At 29.4% G+C, this 18,574-nt stretch overlaps 4 protein-coding genes across 4 annotated transcripts; 1 reads left to right on the top strand and 3 right to left on the bottom strand.

Moving 5' to 3' along the window:
• Window positions 1-109: 109 nt before the first annotated feature.
• LOC145746329 (glycerate kinase-like) lies at window positions 110-4,105 on the bottom strand. The gene is made up of 6 exons (XM_082564591.1): window positions 3,975-4,105; window positions 2,780-2,945; window positions 2,368-2,522; window positions 1,829-2,001; window positions 935-1,183; window positions 110-815 (listed from the first exon to the last, which is right to left on the bottom strand). Exons 1-6 carry the CDS (start codon window positions 4,084-4,086, stop codon window positions 144-146), a joined length of 1,527 nt encoding a protein of 508 aa, XP_082420717.1. The 5' UTR covers window positions 4,087-4,105; the 3' UTR covers window positions 110-143.
• A 384-nt stretch (window positions 4,106-4,489) lies between these two features.
• On the bottom strand, window positions 4,490-7,205 carry LOC145746331 (charged multivesicular body protein 7-like). The gene is made up of 3 exons (XM_082564593.1): window positions 7,076-7,205; window positions 6,057-6,205; window positions 4,490-5,832 (listed from the first exon to the last, which is right to left on the bottom strand). The coding sequence occupies exon 3, from the start codon at window positions 5,824-5,826 to the stop codon at window positions 4,492-4,494; it is 1,335 nt and encodes a 444-aa protein (XP_082420719.1). The 5' UTR covers window positions 5,827-5,832; window positions 6,057-6,205; window positions 7,076-7,205; the 3' UTR covers window positions 4,490-4,491.
• A 3,562-nt stretch (window positions 7,206-10,767) lies between these two features.
• Window positions 10,768-16,007, bottom strand: LOC145745934 (zinc metalloproteinase nas-36-like). Its single transcript, XM_082564114.1, has 13 exons — window positions 15,904-16,007; window positions 15,525-15,685; window positions 15,072-15,192; window positions 14,872-15,001; window positions 14,373-14,545; window positions 13,958-14,206; window positions 13,575-13,710; window positions 13,300-13,304; window positions 12,904-12,999; window positions 12,256-12,407; window positions 11,786-12,078; window positions 11,526-11,608; window positions 10,768-11,210 (listed from the first exon to the last, which is right to left on the bottom strand). The coding sequence occupies exons 1-13, from the start codon at window positions 15,962-15,964 to the stop codon at window positions 11,074-11,076; spliced, it is 1,797 nt and encodes a 598-aa protein (XP_082420240.1). The 5' UTR covers window positions 15,965-16,007; the 3' UTR covers window positions 10,768-11,073.
• A 1,246-nt stretch (window positions 16,008-17,253) lies between these two features.
• Window positions 17,254-18,491, top strand: LOC145745933 (uncharacterized). The gene has a single exon (XM_082564113.1). It carries the CDS (start codon window positions 17,254-17,256, stop codon window positions 18,364-18,366), a length of 1,113 nt encoding a protein of 370 aa, XP_082420239.1. The 3' UTR covers window positions 18,367-18,491.
• The last annotated feature ends 83 nt before the right edge of the window (window positions 18,492-18,574 follow it).

The following is an 18,574-nucleotide window of genomic DNA, read 5'->3' as shown; positions in this document are numbered from 1 at the left end:
TACAACTGCATTTGCACAAAATAAACAACTAATTAAGTAAGTTATTTTATAGCACTTTCAAAAGTATGCAGATAAAGATTAAGACAAATATATACAACAAAAAAGCAAAATTTAGCTTCAAAATATAAATGTTTAGAAAAAATTTATCTTTTGTTAATTTTTTGGGAAATTATAAGCAAATTTACATCCATTACATTACTACCGGTTAACCCAGTCTTAATCAAACCACCATTAGATTCGAAATAAGGATTCGAATCGTGCTCTTTCAAATGCTTGGTGGCCAAATCGACATCAAATTGATTTAAATCTTCTGTACAAAAAAAAGCTCCTGCTGCATTAGTAGGCCCATCTTGGCCATCAGTGCCAGCCGACAAAAAAGTGAACTCCATTTTATTAAAAATACTTTTGTTTTCAAAAGTTTGATATAAGTTGTAAAATTGTATAGCAGCTGATAACACCATTTCTTGATTTCGACCTCCTAAACCTGAGTTAGGGGTTAAAGAAACTGTTGTTTCGCCTCCTCCTATGATGCAAACATCATTTTTGTTATTTTTAAAAATTGACTGATTTAAATAAGTTATGGTCTTCTCCACAACTTTTTTAAACTCTTCCTTTGAACAGCCATGTGAATTAACAAATTTAAAACACAGATTTTCCGATAATTCATCATGAATTGGAGCAGGGTTGTCATAAAATTTACTTAAAAAAAGAGCCAAATCAGCAAAGTTTTTGCCCAAAACTTTAGCTTCTCCTTGCAGTTCATGACTGAAAATTATTGAGTTTATTCCAAGATTGAAAGATTCTTTATTTAATGCCTAAAAAGCATGTACTATTTAAAACACTATAGAGTAACTAAAGGTTGTTTATATTTAGATTAAAAAATTTAAATTTTACATCAAGAATAATTAAACATAAAAATACAACTTTTGCATACCTTTATAATAGTTTTATTTGAACCAATCAACAAATTTAAACAATCTTGATCATTATACGAATTTAATCCTAGTTCTGTGGATTTTTTGTTTAGCAATTCTAATGCTGTAGAAGGTATTAAATTTGACATTTGATATTTGTTGATAATATTTATTGCATCTTGTGGAGTTGTTGTTTTTTTTATGGTAGGACCACTTGCAATAAGATTTAAAGAATCCCCAATAATATCGGACAAAATTAAATTAACCATCTAGAAATTTTTTTATCATTATTCATTGACAATGAACACTTATATAGTGAAAAAATTCCAATACTATTAAAAAAATTTATTCATTTCATGGTATACTAATTGTCAAACAGGATATGGCTATTGATATCAGTTTAGTTAGACAGGATAATATTTAAATTAATTATTTCAGGTTTTTTATTTCTAACAGTTTTAAAACTCTATAGTGCATTAGGTCTTAGTTTTATTTTTTTATCAAATTATATATCCTTGTCGTGGGAAAGTCGACTTTACAATCCTAACATAGACGAACATCAGTTACCCCAACCCAGTCTCAAGTTGCCAATGACAATTTGGAAAACTATACGTTGTAATTGCCTATAATTAACCCAGAACCTATTTAGTGTAGAAAGTGTTCTGACTGCTACACCACTCTGCCATTGCTGGTTTAAATCCAATAATTTTCTTACTGTAGCAGCATTGAATAAGTTGCTATAAATTTTTATCTGCTGCTAAGCCAAAAACTGTACAGCAGATTAATTATTGGCAATTTTACTATATTCTAATATCCAAACTGTGAAAGTCAATTCAGAACTAGAGTAACTATAATATAATTCTATTATGTCAACTAAGTATAAAGTATTCACTTTTACATAATACAAATTAAACCTGGGCAGGTTGAGTCATTTCAGATAACTTTCCACCCTTAACATTTGAAAGATTTTGTCGAACTACGTTTAACTCACTTATACTAGCACCTTTAGAGCTCAGAATTTTAGTGATTTTAACTTTATCTTCAATCATAAGCGGAAAAAAAGGAGAACAAAGCAAAGCTGAACCACCTGACAAATATTCACAATAAAACTTGTTTTTTAATTTATTTTTAAACATTTAGTTTTTTAAACTAAAAATAATTATAAACATTTACCAAATATTTTTGTATATATATCTTTAGTCTTAACTTGAAAGGCCGGCTTTACCACTTAAAATGTTGTATTTGTTAGCCAAACCTAGTCTTGGGCTGCTTTAATCAGTTTGGGATGTTGTTAAAAAGTTGACCAATAAGTTATGTGTCGATTGGTTTTTGGCTCGGCAGAAGTTTGTATAATTTATAGCGCCTTGATACTGAAGCAGCTAAAATTTAAACTATGGCCAAGTGTTCTCAACTTACTAAATCAAAGATTAATAATAATTTCATAATAATTTACCTCCAGATATTAAAGAAATTACCAAATCAGTTTTTGCTGCAGATTTACAAGTGTTGATAATTACTTTAGTAGCCTTGGAGCTCTCAAGATCAGGCAAATTATTTTTGGCACCTTCAAAAATCCTAATTTTTCCATCATTTATTGGCAGCAAATCACTAATAAAAAAGTCAAAAAACAATTGAACCACAAGCTCGGAAAACTTATTTAAACATTGTTTTGTATATCACTAATATTAGTATTGTAAAATGAAGCTTTAGATACTTAAAAACAGTACGATAAGATAGTTTTGAAAACCAAACCCAAGCCCTTATTTAGTAAAGAGAAACGTTCTAATCACTACTCTATGCAGCCAGTTATTCAGTCATCAGCATAAATTTCTTATTAGAACTTAACTAAACATTAAACTGTTTACCTTTTACCTGCCTTGGTTAAGTCATTATGAGAGCCAAGAGGAATACATAAAGCTCCACCAACAATATGATCCCCAATTAGATCTTGCAGAGTTCTGCACATTCCACTTACTGCCTTACCAAACCCAACAATGTAAACATTATTGTTTAGTTCGTATTTTTTGTTTTCTTGCAATAAAACAAAACATATATAAGTAAATTTGTTTAAAATATTGAAATAATATTTAATAGAGGGCTTTTATGGAAAGTACAACCACAAAAAGACCAAGATCAAGATCAAAGTATATACAGGTTATCTTTGAAATAATATATAGGCCATATATATATATATAAACACTAGTAAACCCGCCACACTTCGTTGTGGCACTCACAATGTACAGTTAGCTTGTAAGGACCAGCTAGCTCTATTTTAACATGGCCATATAAAATATTTTTTTTAAACATAACGTTTTATTACTACTTTTCCTATAGTAATAATGTTTACGTAATAAAAAAATTTATTAAAAATGAAAACAATTCATTAAATATGAAAATAATTCATTGAAAATGAAAACAATATGCAGTTTAATGAGTTAAACGACAAAATTAAAATTATGTCTAAATTTGAACAATATTTATGTAAACTTGATTTTAAACTATGGTAACATGATAAAAATCTTGTACAATAAATTTTTTTTGTAATTAACTATAACGTTTTCATCAACAGTTTCATTTAATTGTTTGCTCGGTTTGCACTTTGCATAATTAAATAAAAAACTATTTTAAAGTAGTTAATTTGCACCAATTAAAAGCAAATGTAGCTTGTTTTTTAAGCTTAAAATTTTTAATTTTTGATTTCCTATTATTTGCGTACGGCAATTTTTTCTTCTCATGAACAGCGAAAGTTTTCAATTTGTGATGCGAAAGCTGTGCTTTGCAAAATAAACATTTGGTATTTTAAGCACCAATGTTTTTTGGCTTAACTTTCTGATTGGCGGAAAATATTTCAGTCGAATACAATACGCACTAAGTGGACACCAAAAACTTTTAGTGTTAACTAACGCACTGGTTTTAGCTAGAGTTGTTTTCCTATATTTTTAGAAATTAGAATTGTTCCAAATTACCCAAAAAAAATATTGAATTTAAAAAAAATTAACCATTAAATTTAGAAAAAAAACAGTTTTAATTTAATTCTGCAATTTTTAAATTAAAACTTACCCACAAACAAAATGTTAGAAGATCGTGAGATGTGGTTTTGTAAAAGTTGATTTGGTTTAATTGAATTTAATCCCCTACAAAATAATTCCTGAGCCAAAACCGTTGATTTCATAATTTTTACCCTAATTGACTTCAATATTTACAAATCTGTAGTTTAAAACTAAATTAAAAAGAATATAAAAATATTTAAAGAATATTGATATGATTAAATCATCAATAAATCAACAAAAAATTATTGAAAATTTAGCGAACTATAATTTAAAATTAAGAAAAAAAATAATATATTTACCCATAACCAAGAACTATAAGCAATATTTAAAAGTGTTTACATGTAATTTACTGAATAAAATTTTATTGTTCAACTTCTAAACTTAATATTATCACATTATAATATTAAACCATGCTAAAATCGAAACAAAAAAGTTCAACAAAGTATATATTACAACAAGTACAAATGTAATGAATGTTGACATCACAGCAGAAAAAGTAAATAACCAAGCACATATTAAAATAATATTTAGGCCAACTCGCTTAAGGGCTGAACTTTTTTGATGGGTGTTGAAGGTGTGTCAGGTAAATCCAGTTTTTTAATTTCAGAACTCACAGAGTTTAATGCAGCCATTGCATTGTTGAGATCATTTACATCATGAGTTTCTGATTTGGCTTCACTTTCTTTTAACAAATCTGCTAGCTCTTTTTCTAAGTCTTCAGTAGACATATCATTCGCTGACAATGGTGTAGCGATTATATCAGACATTTCCTGATTTTCTTCAATTAAAGAATTTAACTCTTCCATCGTATTTTCAACACTGTCAATTGACATATTTTTTATGGTGTCTTTAAGTGCCATTTTTCCTGCTTCGAAAGCCTTAACAATCAATTGATCAGTTTCACATAGTTCTATTTTTTCTAAAAGAAGTTGAATATTCTCTAAAGACTTTTCTTTTTTCTCAATTAAGACAGAGGTCCTGTGCTTTTGTCGCAAAGCAGATTTCGCTTTAGTTTTTTGACCAGAATGTGTGCATTTTTGAGCATTTTCATGAAGTTTGGTTTGATTTTTATATAAGGCAGTAATTTTGTGGCTGAGGAAAATTTCGCTTTGTTTTAACTTTAATATTCCAACATCAACTTCGGTCACTTTTTCTACAAAAACATCAGGGTATTTGCTAAATTTGACATATTTGCGTCCCATCGTTTTATCACTGTCAGTATCAGATTTACTTAAATAAACTGAAACTCGTTTCTGTTGTTCAAGGCATAAAAGTAATAAATCCAAAGACTTTTCATCTTTTCCAAAAGAGTTTAACAGCTTCTCGTGCATTACAAGGAACATGTTTTTATGTAAAGTAACCTTTTCTTCAATTTCCAGCAACAAATAAAATAACATGTTACTTTTTATTTTAATTATATCCGTGTTTACAAAATCCTGAGATTGAGAAGAATTGAAACCATTGTGACGTGATATAGGGCTTAATAATTTATCTGCCAACCAGGTTACTGGCTTGCGGACAAACGTGTTAACTCCCCAACCATACCAAGTAAAATTTCTTGCCAAGTCATTAGTGTAATAATCTGCTGGAATTAGCTGTTTTTGAGCTATCATTTCGGTCCAAATTAAATGTAAACCCAAAGGCTTCTGTCCTTTTCTTTCCACCCATTTTCCTATGGCATTGTAATTTAAAACTATGTCATCATTATTTCTGTATAAATCCAATATTAATGTTGTCCAAAAATCAAATTTTGTTTTCCAATGTGTTGGGTTAGTTTCTTTGTTGGCAGGAAAATCGGAAAATAAAAAGTTCATTCTCTCGTCATCATTCCAACACTCTACCAAATTTTCCGGTTTATTCATTGTGTTCTAAAGATTTCAGAGTAAATGTTAAATAAATAAATATTTTTGATTGCCATATAACAAAAAAATGTAAACTACGTTTCTTTTAAACATCACATTATGTTATTGGATAGAACTATTACACCAAAACTTAAACATTCAGACATTCTAATTAAACACAAAAAAGGGTAACTTGAAATCGCACATGTTTTTTATCTTGATTTTTGTTAAATATTATTATTGTAACCTACTTAATTTTTGACTCAGTAAACAGTGCAGTTATAGCTTCTCCATAAAACATCCAAGTAATATAAATGAGTAACAACAAAGCAAAAGCGAAGACACACTCAGCAAGTAAAAGTTGAATTTGCCAATCTTTTTCCTCCCAACCTTGTTCAAACTTAAAAAAAGAAACAAAATTTTAAAAAGTGCTTGTGTTTAAAGTCAATTTAGGTGCTTAAACCAATTCTATAAAAACTTCTTATAATATTGCATTACGTTACTTGACCTAATACTGATAAAAGCGATAATAGTGATTATGGCAACAACAGTCTGACAGTCAGACAGTAGTGGTAATAACAGTTATATGCATTTAGATGTACTAAGGATACCTATAAAGTATACTGTATGGACAAATTCAAGGGGATTGCATAAATTGATTTGATCAAATAAATAATTCAGAGTTCATACAGCCATATGATTCACTCAATCCCGTATATTTTATAGGCACCATTACACATCCTTATTTTATTATATATATTACTTTTATTACAAAAATATGGGTAGTACTAAAATACGGAATGCGAAAAGTTGCGGGGTGCGGGAAATACCGAGGCCATATGTAAACGTTAACAAAAAAACGCTGAATGGAGAAAAGGACGGACTTTTTATACCCTCCCCTAATCTTCCCTTGTACTTTATATTTAATTTCGCATCATTTCTTGACCTTTAAAGTTAATCCCGCATCACCCCTTAGCCCTTTAGATAAAAACAGCAATCATCCTGCAGAAAAGTACAAAAATTCCGTTCCGTCCCGCATTCCGCGAATTTTCGTTAACGTTTACATACGGTCCCGCACTATCCCGCATCCCGTACTTTAGTATTGTCCCAAAAATATGACTGTTAATTATAACACATGTGCAAACAGTACTTTTTTGTCAACATCCTACAGTCCTACCCCTACAGCCCTACCAATAAACTGATAACCAGATAAACGGTATTATAAAGTTAGAATTTTTAATAAACTTTTAAAGTAAATCATCATCGTCACCTCCTTTACGATGTCAACTGCATACTTAGTTAAATTTGTAAACACAAACGATTTTATTGTTTCAGCTACCGAAATCTCATCGGACATTTCTGAGAAAAATCTCACGTTTTCACCTTTTTTTGAATTAAAAACAAATTGAAAAATGGTTTTCTTCAACGGCTGTTTAGCTTCTATACGACAACAATAACACGTCACAAAATTATTTATAAGCCGTGGCATATCTTAAAATATTTGCTGTGCTTAAAAACATGTAACCCTAATACAAAATTAAACTTTAATCAGCAGCATAAACATTGGGCAATAATAATCTATAATATACCAAACTATTAAAGGCAACTCGAGACTGGGTCGAGGTAACAGTTGCAACTCTTATCTACGTCGTGCATTCGACCTTCCCACATCGAGGATAAAGATATACACAAAAAAAGAATATTAAGTTAGCTATAAAAAGATGAATAAGAACAGCGTTTTACATAGTAATAACAAAATGTTAAATGAACAGATTTAAAACAATATTTTAATATATATATATTTTATAGCCACGAATTAAAAAGGAACAAAAATATTGAATTAATTTTTTTCAATATTCTTCTTTTTGTACAAATGTAAAATCATCCTCTCCATAAAGAGGTCTAAATTTTCCCAAATCCAATTTTTTTAACATTTTATGTCTACATAGGCTAATTTTATTTTGCCTTGTTAAAAAATAGTTAAACATTAGTTTTTCAATAAATTTATTAGCGCTTACGCCTGTTAATAAAACTAGTTTTTTATCCTTATTCGCTATGTAAAAAGCCGACATTTTTCTTTTTTCCTAAACAAAAAAAAACATTTGTCTCAGTTTCAAGATACCTTAAGCAGGCTTGAGATATTAACGATTTTTATTACCAATTAGTTACCTGCTACTTAGTAATTGGCCATTCATATAAACTTACTTAAGGACTATACGGCATAGAAACATTAAAAATATAACCAATGACCACATGTTGTGTAATAATAATTGTTCTTCAACAAGCCAAGCTGACAACTAGCAACTGAATACAGGATTGTTTATTAAAAAAGAACCATTTTCATTAACATTACCTGTAACTCCTACAAATCTACAAAACTGTGTTGTTTATTTATATGATATTGAGTCAAACGCACTACTCAGCAAAGCATTAGATAGCCAAATGTGATGTCATAATGAAAACACCTAGCTTTACTACGTTAGATCTTAGCTTCAATCCCTACTGCATCCATCCTGTAACATTGTATTTAAGCGCTAGTAAACTGTTGATCTTAACAAGCTATTGTTAAATAAAAAAATATCTTAGATGCTTACATGAAAACTGTTTATAAATAACGTCATTGAGTTGCTGAACATTAAGACCATTTTTCCCATTTAATCTTAAAAATGGTTCTGGCAAATAAAAACAATAAATCAATTAAAATGGTACTGTTTGTTTTTGGTAGAAAATTGTAAATTTTTTAAATGAAATTAATGTTCACTGAGCGGTATACGCATTGTAAAGTTTTGCGATATATGGTGACGTCATAAAATTTGCAACTGCTTCTCGAAATCAAACGAGCTAGGGCTTGAGCTTGATTAGGGTTAGCAAACCAGGGTTAGTGATTCCAACAAAATTAAATCAAGTAAACAAAATATTTTAAAACGATAGAAAAAAATTGAAATATTATTTAAAATCGATCTTTAAAATTTAAATTTGAAATAAATTTTAATAGGGTCTATACACATTGACTTCAAAAAAATATTATTTTAATATATCAAAAACACAAACCCCCTATAAAAGAAGACAAATATATTGTTTTAAATTTTATTATTTTTTTCATCTTGTTTTTAATGATATAGCACTAACACCAAAATCAAAGTTAACACAAATAATATTGTAGCAGTCTCCGTCGACCCAATCTGAAGGTATTTTATATGTAATGTTGTTAAATTTATTTGTTTAAAATGTTTACGTTGTCGAGACTGGGCTAGGTTTGTATTGTTCTGCGCTGTAAATTCCTGTAAGCGTCACAAAAAATCTCTATCCCGTAGTTTGTGCTCCAATTGCAATTCCTTGATGAGCTTTTTTGTTTAAACCCAGTTTATATCAATATTTACTTAAATAGATATTAATTAAAAATGATCAAACGGTTTCGAACCATATTTTATTCATCAAATAAATCCTAGTTATCAAATGATATATATTAAATAACTAACTACAGTTAAAAAGCAATACTAATAATTTTAAAGCACTATATGGCAAAGTCACAAATTTCGCGACTAGCTCTCAAAATAGCACGAGCTATGGCTTGAGCAAGATTAAGGTTAGCAAACTATAGTGTTAGCGATCCCAAAAAGATTGAACCAAGTACACAAAAAATTTCAAAACAAGAAAAAAATTTTGTAAACACTACTTAAAATTAATTTTTAATAGCGTATATATATATTTTTTGTATATATCTTTATCCTCGATGTGGGAAGGTCGAATGCGCGACCTAAACATTGAGTAATATCAGTTACTCCGATCCAGTCTCGAGTGGCCTTTAGCAGTTCGGGATATTATATAGATTATATTTTCCCGGTATTTATGCTGGAGTTTATATTGTTTAAAGCGCCTTACTCAAGGGCACTGCAGCATGAGAGCAGTGGGGATTGAACCCACGGCCTCATGTGTGGTGTAGCAAGTTTTCTTACCACTACACCTCGCTGCCGGTACAGATTGATTTCAAAAATATACACATTGCCTCTTTCAAAAACATATTTTAATCTATCAAAAACACAAAATTCAATTAGAAGAATACAAATATTGTTTCAAATTTTATTCTTCTTCTTTCTTTGTATTTAAAGATATAGCACTAACACCAAAATCAAAGTTTACACAAATAATATCAGCTTTTTCATCTCCATTTATATCATGTAAAAGTGTAGAATCATCATTTCCACAAATGTCTCTATATTTTCTCCAATCTAATTTGTTTTGAAATATTCCGTGTCTACTTAAGCTTATTTCAATTTGTCTAAATGGAAATATTGTAAATATTTATTTTCGACATATTTATAATATTTCGCCCCTTTAAATAAAACCATTTTTTTATTCTAATATGTTTATACATGATGTTAGAAAACCGACCTTTATTTCCACAAAAAATAATTTTTTTATCCCAACCCAGTCTGTGGATGCCTTTAGCAGATTATTAATCATATTAATAATTTTTATCAACTAATAGTCAACCTGCTTACAGGTTATGGATTCATGAGAAGTTTGTACCATTTACATAAACCTACTCAAAGGCTGTATGACATAAAAGCATCAGGAATTGTACCAATGGCCTAATGTTGTGTTCTAAACGTCACTTACTAAATAAGCAGTACCTCATTATAGTTGCTAGTCAACAAGCTAAGCTGTAAAACATGCACATTAATACAGAAATGTTTATTTAAAAAAATAAAACAAGAATATTTTTTTACCCAGTTTTGGGATTTTGACATAATAGGTCGTCTTTTTCATCTCCATTAACATCAGTGATATGATGAATATTATTACTTGCAACTCCTACAAATCTACAAAACTGTGTTGCTCCTTCCCATGATATTGAGTCGAATGCACCACTTGGTAAAGCATAATATAACCTACTGTAAAAATATTTGAATTCATTTAAAACAGGCAGTGTGATGAAATGGTAAAAACACTTGGCTTTACTACATGAGATCCTGGTTTTAATCCCTACTGCTTTTATGCTGTAACACCCTTGATATTAAACTGTCAAATGTATCTTGAGACCGGGTTTTGGGGCAACTTGTTTTACTCTACGTTTGGGCCATAAAGTTGAACCTTCCATATCATAGTAAATAAACACTATTAAATTGATGAGCAAAAAAACAAATTATAAAAATTCTTAAAATTATGAAAAAAAGGAACAATTCATATAATAATTTACATTATTTCTTGCATCCAGTAAAAAAACTTCTTAAAAAATTAATTTATATAAAAAATCTTAAGTATATATTACACCCATCCATCAGGATAATAACAAACTAGATCCATCCTATCATCTTCATTAAACTTTCCCACTGAAATTTTACCATACTTGCATATCGGTTCCACTGCAAAAACCTCCTGACCTAACATGTCAGAGGTAATACCTTACAAAATAATAAAAAAAATATTATTTTCAGCAGAACTTTGAAACAATGCTTATTATTTTCAAATATTATACATTCTAGTTTTAGTATCTAACGATTGCTAAAAACCTTTATTTTATGTTACAATTAAGCTTTCTGTGTTTTTGTGTTTAAAAAAAAAAATGTGCAAAGTAAGCCATCCTATTAATAATCTTTAATAATATTATAATATAATAAATAAGATTTTAAATACACTACATCTTTAACAAAAGTATTTGTTTTTAGTTTTTACATCTCTTGTGCATTTAAATTTATTTAAGCTAATTCTGATACCACCTGACTTGCAAATATCTTCCCCACATGGATTTGTTTCTTCAAATTCACCCAAACAACTTTTTGTTCCCTTGCACTGTCTTACTCTGTATTTAAAGCACCGGTAAACTATAGACCTTAACAAGCTAGGGTTAAATAAAAAAAAACACCTAAGTGTTCACATTAAAAATGTTTAAAAACAACCATTGCTCCATTAGCGTTTGTTTAAAATTGAACGATTAAATTGGTATTTGAACCATCAACAAGAATAAAAAACAAGCCACCTTTTTATGGTTCCTTCACAAGTTGCTGAACATTGAGACCATTCCTCCCACTTGGTCCAAACACCACCTACTGGTTCACTTGTGGTAGTTATTGATACTAATGTGGTTGCTAATGTTGTAATAATAGTTGTAGCAGAAGTTAGAATTGTTGTTTGTGAAACTAGAGTAGTTGTTGTTGGGTTAGTACTGGTTGTTGTTGGTTGTTTGCTAGTTGTGGATGCTTCTGGTTCATTGCAATCTTCAGTTTCAGTTAAATAACCCAAATCTTCGCCAAATTTGGCATATTCTAATTTCTATAATAAACATTTAAAAAATGTAAAATGTAATAAATAAAAATCATAACAACAGTTTTAACAAAAAATGTTAAATATAAATTAACAAAAACTAAAAATTGTTAAGAGATAGTTTTAAACCTTACTAATGTAAAGCTCAACACTATCTTAACAAAAAAAATGAAATAATAATTCCACCCCATTTCCATAAGGAAGACAATCGACGGAGGGAATTTTTTCCTTAGACAGACATTTCATCTTTCTCGTCCTTCTCTCACCCCAGTTCGTGGGTGAACAATCAGACCATTTCGTCCAAGGAGTCCAAGATGGCGAACCTTCAGGTAGGGCATCTAAAATCAAAAGTATACATTAGAAAATAAAGTAATAAAATATAGTGAAATTAAGTTAATCGAAACACATAGTCTACCACATGAGCCTCGCTCGCAGTTTCTCCCTTGTATATACGCTAATACACCTCGTCTACAACCTCCTTTTACAGTACAACCTCTTTTTCTAAACAAAGTGTAAAAAAATAATTTTTGCCTTGATATATTGTAATGTTGTAAATACACCTCTATACTATTAGTTTAACCAAATTTATAGGCTATATAATAACGCTCGATGGGAAATATCTCTAAACTAAAAGTCATTAAACTAAAAAAACTGCCGTTTGTAATGCATGATTAAATTATCACAAGCATATAGTATTTGCAAGTTGAGACCTTATTATGACTAAAAAATGCAGCCCGTGGCGCAGGCAATAAACTAGAAAGTAATTAAAACAATTTATTGTTTTCATGCACTAATGAAAATAAACAATTTTAAGATGATATTTTAAAGACTTACCTATCTTGTCTTCCAGTACCACAAGTAACAGTACAATCCGCCCATTTGCTCCATAATGTAAACTCACCCCCACAAGATTCTGTGTTACATGATTTTCTTAAAATATTAATAAAAGTTATTTTAAATTATATAAGGTTTCATTTGTAAAATATGTTTTAGTTAAATTAAAGCATGTGTCTAAAATGCCCTAAAAACATTTTTTAAAAAACAAATCAAACAATAAGACATAAAAAGAAATAAAAAAGAAAACAATTTTCTGATCTTAAATTCCAAAATATTAAATATTACATGACTTTAATAGATATACCTAAAACCCACTTTTCTTTTATTGACTTTTATACACAACAGTAGACAATTTAATATTTTACATTAAATGTGAGTGTGAAACAAACAAACCACATCTTAAACAAATTTTTCAAAAAAGTTTGACTTTATGACCTAAACATTGAGTAACATTTCTTATTTTGACCAAGTAGTCCCAAGTTGACTTATATTTGTGAATATAATTATTGGAATCACAACAATACCAAACTGTAAAAGCATGTGTTCCACATTTAACACCATACCGCCGATCTTATATTGCGTTTATAGTCTATTCGGTAAGCTGTTATCTTTTCTTTTGAACTGTCTTTTCTTTTGAACTATCTTTTCTTTATTAACAAATTAATTACTTTTCAGTATTATCTCCCACACAACCATAAGCAAATTCTCCATTTTCATTTTGGCATTTTCTTTTTCTTAAATTTTTTCCATAAATTCCACATTTCCTGCTGCACTCTGTCCAACTACCCCACTCTGTCCATAAACCTAATTAACAGAAAAAGAAATATTATACTTTAAGCCCTTAAAACGTTTGCAAATAGTTTTGGACCACTTTTTGTTTCAAAATTTTTTTGCTAAGTAAAGTGGAAAAACATGTTGTACTTTATATAAAAAGAAAATTATTTTTAACAAATAAGTAATTGAATATGTAAGTTAAATTTTGTTTGATTGTGTGGAAACTTAAATTATTCCGAACACTTATACATACAACAAATAAAGTAAATACATCAACCTCCTTCGCTTCTTTTTGCAGTGACAGAATTGCAATCATACAACGCATTAAGTTCTGCTATGTCTGTTTTTGAAGCATTGTTCGGCCTTTTCTTAATTAGTTCTTGACTTGGGATTTTCACGAATGTAGAACGCTTTTTATAAGCTCGAAACATTAAACTGTGATAGTGCATTAATGAACTGTAATCATATTCAAAACCCACATCGATTGTTTCTTCATTGGTTCGCTTATTAAAGTTGTGTTCTTTTCCTGTAAAAAAAAATTTTGAATTTCTTATTTTTTGAATTTATTTAGAAACAAATAATTTATTTGTGCAAATTTAAAACCATAAAAAGTTAAAATTCAGTACTTGCTCCATTTAAAAAATCAGAAAAAAACAAAAAAATATATAAAGAAACTTGATATTTACTTTTACCTGGTTCAATGTTATCCCATTGTACTTCAATGTAGTTGTCTCTATCTGTTCTAGCCTGTTCATGCCAGAATCCTAATGCATGTAAGAACTCATGTAAAACCACGGCAAAATGAGCACAACCCTCACCCAGACTTAAAATTTGATATTCAAGGCTGCTTGCTCCAATAGCTGAGCTGTTAAAGTTAGGCATTAAAACAGTAAATATTTGGTTCACTGATGATTTTAAAAATAAAAATTAACTTTTAATGCAAAATTAAAGTATGCCCTATTAAGCTAATTACAATAAAACTTTAAATGTTAATTTTTTGACTAATACATTTATTGGTTTGATTTCCACTTTTTCCATGACGTAGTGCCCTTGCGTAAGGAATTATAAATGGTACAAACTCATGCTAAGCCCAAAACCAATTGACAGATCAATTATTAGGTATTAACAATAATTAATAAAAAATATTCTCAGGGTATAAAAATTTGTTAAAAAAACTTAAATATAATTTACTTGCAACCATTTCCATAGGAAACTAAGATATAAGTACTATTGTCATCATCTCTCTTTGGTAAAATATCAATACAAGTAACTTGGGATAAATAATTTGATACCGCAGCAACCTGATTCAAAGTGTAAGCATCTAAAATGTATAAAAAAATTAAGGAAAATTATGATTTTTTATTTTAGCCCAATAAATAACTAAATTATACCAGGACTGTTTGAAAAGTAAGGTACATGCACTCTTCCATTAGGTTGTTTTTTCCACAATGCTGCTTTTCTAGCTGAACCTGCAAACACACTAATACTCTCATCTTCCTTGTGTTGAAATTCCTGTGACAAACAAACCATGATAAAAAAATTAAAATTAAGACAATACAAAAAATGAAAATAGAACATTTAACCTTCCTTTACTGTCATAATGCTCTAGAATAAGGTGCTATAAACTACAAACTCTTGTTGAGTCACAAACCAATCAGCATATAAAATATCAGTCAACAAATTCAATAACATTTCAAACTGCTATAAGACAACTCGAGACAGGATTAAGCTTTTAGATTTTAAGTTTAAAGTCAAACTAATGAAATTTAAAAAAAAACGCTCATCATATATTTTTAATAGAATATTTATGTAACTAAACAAGGTTTTCAAATTTTATTACTTACATCCAATAGCATGGGAATATTTTCTTCGAAAAATCGAACGTCGCTGTCAAATAAACCTTTCTCTGCACATGAACAACTGACTGGACAGTTATCTTTGTCATTTTCAAACCCAAATGGACAAGCGTCACTGCAAAGAGTTACATCAAAAGAGCAAGAGTTTGCTACAGATTAGACAAAAAAAATTATAAACCAATATTCTAATAATACTAATAAGCCTTAAGACTTTTTAGATTATGCTTTTTCTTTAATGTGTCTTTTGTTTACCATATATTTTTCTTTTTTCCTTAACTAGTCAAAAAACCTTAAATGTGCAAAACTGTGCAATTTTACTTCTTTCAAACTTTTTAATAATTATTTAATTAAATATAAAGTCGGCTACCTACACATTCATTAACATCAAAAGGTGAAGCCACACTTTCTTCTTTTTCAGCCAAAGCCATATTTTCACAAGCTATCTGCTTGTTAGTTGAACTTGTAGTCACTGAAAATAAAATCTGTTTAAATATATTGATTGTTTTTATGTATTTTAATACAAACTTTATGTTAGTTAAATATTTAATAGATTTTTGCCAAAAAATTATTATAAGTTTTAAATATTTCATTTTAAAAATTTGGTTTGTAGATGTTTCTACTTTAAAATTTTTTATCACTGTCACAGGTATAAAACAAGAATAAATTACTAAGCTAGTAAGCTACATTTAAACATTAAACACAAAATTAAAATATTTAAATACATTTTGCAATAATAATATAAAACACAGCAATGATTCCAATTATTAAAATTATAACAACAATAATTTTAGGATTAAAATTCCATTCTTCTTGTTTGGATACTCGATGACCTGTAATAAAAACAGATGATATGTTTTTTAACAATCTATCTATTTTTATATTTATTTATTCTTAATGTAAGACGCTAAATTTTTAGCCTTAACATGAGGTAATTATTGTTACTTTGGCCCAGCCTTATGTTGCCTTTTGTGGTTTAAACTTTGAATACTATTGAACCAGAACATTGCCTGATCATAAGCTTGCTGTTTGGGTTTCAGGACTATATAGAAGTAACTTTACAGCATCTTATGAAAGAACATGAACACAAAGTTATATAAACACAAAGCATTATGTGATATTTGTGATGGCCAGTATTTCTAAATACTCTGTTATTAGTTGAATAAAGCCTCGTTCTTGTTTTAGGTAACGTGGGCGCTTAACTTGCCTCGTTCTTGTTTTAGGTAGCGTGGGCGCTTAACTTAAAATATGTATAATACCTTTGCTTTTATGATCTTTATTTTTAGATAGCGATTTATTCATATTTTATTAATAGATTGTAGTGCATTCTTAAATAGTTACACAACTTGTCCACCAAACTGATGAAAAATTTGTAAACAAACATGACGACAAAACGGCATAACATTTTGGGTGTTAAAAAGCATGGGACAACAAAAGTATTATTTTTTTTAGTTTAGATGACAATATTTTTTTAAATAACTAGAATACAATTAAATTTGTTTGATTCAAATAATTTTTAAATAAACTAAAATAGATCTTTTATGTTTGATAATTTTTTTTATTAATTAAAATTACCATTAATCTAAGCACAACAAGTTCCTGCAAAACACAATATAGTTGCCTTCAAGTGAGTAATACAAAGTTTCGATCTCTCAATAATTTTTCATTGTTCGTATATTTTTCTTGTAGTTAAGCGCTTGCTTGTGGAAACAGTTTTAAAATGACAAACAATACTAGCACGATTTTAAATTTGTCTTCGCCAAAAGATGACAGTCTAAAATTTAGCGACAGCCTTCAATCAAAATTTCAAATTTGTTGGTGGATTTGTCAATTAACAGCTTGCGCATGTATAACAGTTAGCCTCTATTTGTTGGTTTGCGTTTCTTTCTATATTTCTAAAGAACGTAATCCTGATAAAGGTAGAAGACTCTCATCTGCTGAAGCTGGGTCGAACAGCAACCCAAATGAGCTTACGAATGAAAGAAGTCATTACACTAAAACCAGACGTCAAAAAGGAAATACACGCACGTCGTTTAAATGTAGTACTAGAAATTGCATGTACTTTGTTTTATTGGGATCTATTGCTTTTAGTTTATTAAATGCTGTCGAGCAGCAAATTTTGTTAAATATGGGCGATGTGTCCAATCACGTTTGCAATTTCCTCGTCAAGTTAATGGTCGTTTTAACAGGAATATCCATTCACTTCTGTATGCTTTTCCTTTGGTTTCGACAAATTCTTTTTTACAGCAACCCGTTACTCAGTAACCTGCGCAGTAAAACCTTAACAATATTGAGCTATTCAACGAGTGGGTTAATCGTGAGCACTTTTTGGAGTACTTTGGCTGTGCACATTTGGTGGAGAAACTACGCAACAAGTAACATCGGCTGCGTTACTCTTCTCAGTACAATGAAATTAAACCGCTATTTGCCATTTATACTACTAGCTGGATTTACTGTGGGAATACAAGGTTGTTTATCGCTCCTGTTCGTCTATCCGATTGTAGCCCATACCAGACACAATGCTAAGTCTGTTTCGAACGCTAGTACCCCGACCACCCATCAACACGTCAACCCTAAAAGAAATAAATCGAAACAAAGATTAATAAGGTGTGTAAAAAGAGTATTAATAGGAGCTAGCATCGGAATTACCACTGACTTTGTTGGGGCCTTAGTCGCCATGCAATTTCCTGATTACTTTCCGTTATATATTTTAGCTATTTTGTATGAACTGGACATATTGTTTAACATATTTTGTCTTTTGTTTTCCTACGTCGATTGGAGAAATATAATTTTTCCATTTTTAAATTGCAAAAACACTGAAATTGGAAAGTGATCAACAACGTTTTAAATTCAATCTTTCGTTATTTTTATTTAATTGTTATTTTTTTATATAGAAATATAAATAGATTGGTAATTTCCGCGTATTGTTTAGCTATAATGCTGTATAGTAATAAGTGTGTTGGATATAGTTATTTAAAGTAAACAATTTTGTGTATGACTCATAACATAGTCTAGTTTATTTAGACGTAATAAAAAACACC

This window comes from Corella eumyota, chromosome 3 (assembly GCF_963082875.1).
Source record: "Corella eumyota chromosome 3, kaCorEumy4.1, whole genome shotgun sequence".
NCBI classification, from domain to species: domain Eukaryota; kingdom Metazoa; phylum Chordata; class Ascidiacea; order Phlebobranchia; family Corellidae; genus Corella; species Corella eumyota.
Note: the sequence above shows the minus strand (reverse complement) of the source record. Positions and strands in the feature narration are given on the sequence as shown.

Coding starts and splice junctions, on each gene's coding strand:
- LOC145745934 (XM_082564114.1), bottom strand. CDS start 15,964: ATGGCTTTGGCTGAAAAAGAAGAAAGTGTGGCTTCACCTTTTGATGTT. Junction 12,408..12,903: donor GGTACTGGAAGACAAGATAG/GTAAGTCTTTAA, acceptor TTTTGATTTTAG/ATGCCCTACCTGAAGGTTCG. Junction 11,609..11,785: donor TGTGAAGGAACCATAAAAAG/GTGGCTTGTTTT, acceptor CTTTAAATACAG/AGTAAGACAGTGCAAGGGAA.
- LOC145746331 (XM_082564593.1), bottom strand. CDS start 5,826: ATGAATAAACCGGAAAATTTGGTAGAGTGTTGGAATGATGACGAGAGA.
- LOC145745933 (XM_082564113.1), top strand. CDS start 17,254: ATGACAAACAATACTAGCACGATTTTAAATTTGTCTTCGCCAAAAGAT.
- LOC145746329 (XM_082564591.1), bottom strand. CDS start 4,086: ATGAAATCAACGGTTTTGGCTCAGGAATTATTTTGTAGGGGATTAAAT. Junction 2,523..2,779: donor TTAACCAAGGCAGGTAAAAG/GTAAACAGTTTA, acceptor CTTTTTTATTAG/TGATTTGCTGCCAATAAATG. Junction 1,184..1,828: donor AAATGACTCAACCTGCCCAG/GTTTAATTTGTA, acceptor AAAAATTTCTAG/ATGGTTAATTTAATTTTGTC.